The sequence below is a fragment of the Cebus imitator genome, unplaced genomic scaffold, assembly GCF_001604975.1.
Source record: "Cebus imitator isolate Cc_AM_T3 unplaced genomic scaffold, Cebus_imitator-1.0 Scaffold712, whole genome shotgun sequence".
In the NCBI taxonomy this organism is placed as follows: Eukaryota; Metazoa; Chordata; class Mammalia; order Primates; family Cebidae; genus Cebus; species Cebus imitator.
This window is the reverse complement of record NW_016108027.1, coordinates 425319-431522: the sequence shown is the minus strand read 5'-3', so window position 1 is coordinate 431522 and position 6204 is coordinate 425319. Positions and strand designations below refer to the sequence as shown.

The window sequence follows — 6204 nt, the reverse complement described above, 5'->3', positions numbered from 1 at the left end:
AAAAAAAAAAAAATTAAAAAAAAATAACAGAGTACAATAGGCTCTGAGGAGGAGGGCATAGTAGAAGAAATATAGGCAGAAGGCAGGTATAATCTGTGTCTGAGGCTGGATGAAGATTCAGGCTCCAAGAAACAAGCACTACCTTTAGATTCCACTAGAATAAATCCATTAATAAGAGTTTAGGAACAGTCTCTATGTTTGTTGCACCATTCTAGGTGTTGTGTCTGATAAAAAAGTAAGGCATAGTCTTTCCCGCTAAGCTGTTCACAGGATTACCTCTTCATCAGCAAAGAATATATGAGTAATTCTAGCTACAATCCTGACAGTAACATCAACTAAGGCAAAGTCTTCTAATATATCTCACTGTATGGTAGGAGAGAAAGAATGTAGGTAACGAAAACATCAAAACAGGGCTTCTGGGCCTGCCTGCAGAATGGACAGCCCAGTCCAATATTTAATCTTTAAATAGATAACAAAGAAGTAAAAGTGGGAAGGCATGATTACTTTCCCAGCATCTTTTCCCAAAACATTGTGGTTTCTCTTAAAATCCATGTCTTGTCATTCATAAATTTATCGAATAAGTTAATTGAAAGTTCCAACTATATCTGAAGCTATTGATACTTTTGGAAATGTACTTATCATTTAGGGTAACAACTCCATTTATCAGTTTTATATTTACTCTTTTCAATCATCAAGGGACTTCCCTCTTCACTTGTCCCATGGTTTGGAGTTTTAGTAAAATAAGTACCCATTCTCCCTCTTTAACCCACAGTATTTGCAACAAAGCCCTTACTTAGGATGTAAACATCAAAACGAAGCAGGTTTATTTAATATTTCATATTCTCTATCCACCCTTTAAAGCTCTGATCAAATGCTTTTTCCTCTGTGAATTATTATCTGGTTACTCTCAAAATGATCTCTCCCTTCTCTCATCACATGAAAAACTAATTGTCTGCTCCACTTTTTTTTACATTCTTCTGATCATCTACTTTAAATTGTTACTAAATCATTTCATATATACATATTTCATGTTTTCCAGCCAGGTTATAAGCTTTGTGAAGACAAGCTCCTAACTTCAAGATACTGCCCAACTATCTATTCTATACAGGGTACTAGCTTAGCAGCATTGAAGATACAGCAGACACATGGTGAACGCGAAAGTATATGTTAATTTTAGAGGCTGCAGTTACATTTTTAAAAAGAAACACTGCTGTTGAAATAAATACATCTGGCCTGTAGGCTGTCAATAATTATTTGTCTAAAATAAGGTATTGGAGGTGAAATGGAAAAAAGAGAACTCACAGGAAAGATAGAATTAGGAAGCTATGAAAGCTAATTCAATATATGGTAGGAAGAAAAAAAAGCATCAGAGATGCCTAGGTTTCTAACCTGGTGGACAGGCAATATAGTAGTGACATTTACCAATAAATGACATAAGAAAGTAGGAGAAGGTTTGAAGGTGGAGTTGGCAATTAGACAGAAGTTAGTATGTCACTTGGATCATGAAGAAGGTATCAGCAGAATAGCCATGGTGACTTTGTCAGTAGAGCATCTAGGTGTTTGCATTTGGAATTCAGGAGAGAAGCCAGAGGTAGAGATTAGGAGACATAAATGTAGAGATTGTGTGGAATGTGAGATGCTACCCAGAGATAGTACAGAATAAGAGAAGAAAATATGGACAACGTCCTGGGAAGCACCTAAATTTTAGAGGTAAGTAAGAGATAGTGAAGGCTACATCTATAATTAAGGAGCAGAATCAGGGGAATGAAATGTCTTAAGATCCAAAGCAGGAGAAAGTTTTGAGGAATAGCACAGCCTTGAGAGACTATAAAAGTGCTTGGCACATAGTAGGAATACAATTAAGTTTTATCGAATGCATGAGTGATGCTTTGAAGGATTCACAGCATAGAAGGCAAGAACATCAGGCCAATCTGAGTTCCTTTTCATAAAAACACAAATATCTTAGCTACCATCAGCAACTGGACATCTCAATTACAACTCTATAGTGTGTAAGCGATCCTATGATTTTATAACTTAATTATCTTTTCAGTAAGGCTCAACAAACCTTGTGACTGGATGACAATCACCTTCCCTTGAGCTGAATATATTTTGAGACAAAATCTTGCTCTGTTGCCAGGCTGCAGTGTAGTGATGTGATCTCAGCTCACTGCAACTTCCCAACGTCTGTCTCCCAGGTTCAAGTGATTTTCCTGCCTCAGTCTACCGAGTAGCTGGGACTTCAGGCATGCACCATCATGCCAAGCTAATTTTTGTATTTTTAGTAGAGACGGGTTTCACCATGTTGGCCAGGATGGCCTCGATCTGCTGACCTCACTCTCCACCCACCTTGGCCTCCCAAAGTGCTGAGACTACAGATGTGAGTATTTTTTAAAGTAGAAAATGTGTGGCTATTTACTGGTACTATAACTCAGTCGGTTTCAGCCTCAAGGTTTGTGAAGGGCTGCAGAAATTTTCTTTATAACAACAATGAACGTTTCAAATGAGAAACATTTCATCTTAACAAATAACTGTACTCATTTGGGTATGAATTTTTATTGGCAAACATTTGTCTGTGTTAGAGCAAAAAGAGGTCTCCAGAGGAAAACTAAGGACATTAATTTCTCACACCCATGGTTTTTGTTGTGTAGTGAGACCAGAATTCACAACGTAAAATTAACTCAAGAAAGACAACATTAAAGCTTAGTTTGTGCTTTCTAGGCAGAATTCTCTGTTTTCAGCCCTTTCATCACAGTCCACCCCTTCTGGTCCTAACTCAAAGGTGGTTGCACCAAATCAGCACAACTTTTATTAAAAATGGACCCAACTATTTGAGGTGGTCGACTGGAAAAATTTTCAGCTAAGTTTTCATATCCAGTATAAATGGGTTTTATATGTGTCTATGCCTTCATATGCTTGGATACCCCAGACATTAATTTAAATCTCTGTCCTGGGCCTGACCTATGTCCCAATGCAATACCATAGCTTTTTTTCTAAGTTTGAAATGAGTAGGCCAAGAGCTGGAGCTAAAGCTATGTTGTGGCTGCTAGAAGAAGAAAAAAGTCATCTGAACCGAGGACTTACCTGTTCCTTTCCATCAGAGAGATCGACTGAGGGTTATCTATGTGACCCAGCTCTATGCAATATTAAGGAACCAGTTGGCACTAAGTTAACTTAATTATCAGTTGGCAGAAAGTACCTTCTTACATACAAATGTATATGTGTTAAGGGAAGGTATCTGGCCCTGCCCACTGAACGGCTATGGTATACCTAATCTGGGTAAGAGTTAAAAGCCAAGATAAAGGACAAGAGCGTCAAGGGCCAAATTCCTGGCAAAGACATCAATGCAAAGTCAGCAAACTGAGGGCAGCTGCACAGAAGTCCTTGGAATATGAGGGGCAGAGAAAAAAGGGTCTGAGCAGACACAGGTTAAGAAGATTGTACCTTTAGGATTTGTTCTACCAAGCTGTACCAAGTCATATCTCTGTTGCAAGAATTCATCTTAGCACATAAAGTTACCTTGCTGAAATATGCCAATGTTTTCCTTTTTTAAAAAAAGCCCTCTATATAAAGTATATATATATTTATTTCTTCCAAAGAACCGGTTTTCAAGTTTGTTGTATATTTTTGCTGTGTAAAGGATGGTATATGGTGTACCCACAAATAAATACAGGATTTAAACGTGAGTAAAACACAGAAATTCATCCTAGAAGAGAGAAGACTAAAATGATAATTTGAATACAAAGACCCCAATTCAATATGTGACAAAACACATTTTAGCAAGAGAGATTTCTCCCAAAAACAGGATCCAGAAAAGCATCCTATTTTCATTTTTTATTTTTAATTTTTTTTTCACTCAATGATCTTTTATTATCGGGTACCCTGGCTGGCCCGGGACCCAGAGAGACAAGCTGAGATCAAGCAGGGCATAGCATCTGAGACCCATTTTACAGGTGAGAAAAATGAAGAGCAGAGGCCTGCAGGAACTTGCAGTAGGCAGCCTGCACCAGGGAGCCCCACCCTGCCGGAATCATCTGCCCTGCCCTAAGCCTGGCCCACAGTGACTGCCACATTTCAGACAGGAAAGTGAGCAATGGGATGTGCCTTTTGCCCCCTCTGGGAGGGCATGGGGCTAGGGGGAAGGAGCAGGACAGTGATATCTGTGCTGCTAGCTGAGAGGCGAGGCCGGGTCCCAGGAGTGGCTGAGATGTGGGGGCTGCTTTCTTCTGTGTAGAAGTCCCCACAAGGCTCCCCGCTCTGCTGACCCTTTACCTAGGGCCTGTCGGAAAACACTTCTTACTGTGAAGGGGACGAAACTAATAGGGGACAGTGGCGGACATGGATCTACCTCCATTCCTGAGTCGCAGCCCAGACTTGGCCTGGGGTCACGGCACCAGGTGGCCCCTCTGGCCAGTCCACAGTTCTTGGAACTCAACATGGCAAACCAGGTCCTGCAGGGCGGCCTTGGCCACATCCTCACAGCTGCGGTGGTTCGACTGGGCCTTTGTAATGAGTGCCTCAGCCCCCAGGTCCAGGATGGGCTTCGAGAAGGCCCGGCTGCGGGACACCAGGTTTCGGATCAGCATACAAACCTGTTTCTGCACGCCGGCCTCCTGCGGGTGCGCCTTCATGGCCTGCAGCGCTATCACAACCCCGCCACCCTCCACGATGATGTGGCTGTTGTTGGGCTTACGCAGGGCCAGAACGCTCACGGCCACACAGTTCTGCTCACACACCTGGGGGCTGGCCTGGTGCCAGGTCATGGCAGCCACGATGGACTCCATCCCGCCAACATGGACAATGGCGTCCTTTACGTCATCGTTGCCTGCGATGGCTCGCAGGGCGCTCAGCAACTGCTTCACGAGCTTCTGGTGGTCACTGCAGTCAGCCAGCAGGGACACCAGGATGCTCAGGCCCCCGAGGTCGACGACCTCCTGGCAGAACTCGTTGCGGACAGCCAGGCGGGACAGGGTTCCACAGAGCTCGCTCAGGATGCTGGGGTCATCCAGGAATGCTTTGGTGGCTTTGATCAGCACCTTCAATCCTCTGTTCTCCTGCACAATCATCTTGGCGTGGTTGTGGACGTGGCTAATGGACATACGCATGTCGTCATAGAAGGTCATGACACGCAGGGCCCAGCAGGCCTCTCTGACCACGTTGGTGTGGTGGCCATAATGGACAATGGCGCCAGTCAGCAGCGGCAGCAAGCCGGCTTTCACCAGGTCTTGCCGATTCTGTTCATGTTTCAGGCAAGCATGACGTACACAGCGGATCCCAGAACAGGTCAGGTCGGCCTCGTTGGCATTCTGGGCCAGTGTGGCCACCAGCAGCTGCAGGCCCTGGGTGTCCAGGAGGTCTGGTTGGCCATCAGTCAGCACTGACAGGGCATTGAGGGACTGGAGCAGAAGGCTCCGGTCACTTGTAGTGGCCAGCTTCCAGACAGCAAAGATGATGGGGTAGGTCCCTTTCTGGGCTTCGAGGAAGCAGCAGGCCTTGTCCTGCTTGCGCTGGTCGCAGAAGTGGGTGAGGTGTGCTGACACTTCCTGGGGGCAAGAGCTGGCCACAGACTCCTGTAGGTCACTCAGCGTCTGCAGGACGTCACATGTGGGCTGCTGGGGGCCGTCTGCAGAGACTTCAGGCACCATCTTTACGGTGTTGCTCAGATCAAGCCCTTGCGATTCAAACTGCTCCACGGCCTCTTTGACCGCCTTCTCTGGCCCCATCACAAACTCCTTGATGTTCTCACGCACAGTTGTGTCAAAGGTCTCCTGGGCAATGCGCTTAGACACCATCTTCCCTGCGCTGATGTTGGCATGCAGCCGATAGGTGCTCCAGAGCTTGTCTTCGCTTTTTATTTTATTAAAAATAAAAAATTATTTTTATTTTTTGTGGGTGCATAGTATGTATATAAACTTGTGGGTTACATGAGATATGAGATATTTTGACACAGCTTTACAATGCATAATAATCACATCATGAAGCATGGGATATCCATTCTCTCAAACATTTTTATTTTGTGTTACAAACCATCCAATTATACTCTTAATTATTTCAAAATGTACAATTAAATTATTATTGACTAATAGTCCCCCTGTTGTGTTATCAAATACTAGGCCTTATTCATTCCTTATAACTATATTTTTGTATGCATTAACCATCCCTGCCTCCACCCCCCACTACCATTCCCAGCCTCCGGTAACCATCCTG

At 43.9% G+C, this 6204-nt stretch overlaps 2 protein-coding genes across 2 annotated transcripts in view; both read right to left on the bottom strand.

The window, feature by feature from the left end:
* Positions 1-6204, bottom strand: part of LOC108296439 (X-linked interleukin-1 receptor accessory protein-like 2) — a gene marked incomplete at its 3' end in the record, with an annotated part of 315823 nt that overhangs the window by 141646 nt on the left and 167973 nt on the right. The gene's annotated exons all lie outside the window — the stretch shown is intronic.
* LOC108296440 (armadillo repeat-containing protein 6-like) lies at positions 4383-5836 on the bottom strand. Its single transcript, XM_037735041.1, is given in 2 exon segments — positions 4383-5794; positions 5797-5836. Coding segments are annotated over 2 exon segments (1428 nt in total). The 5' UTR covers positions 5813-5836.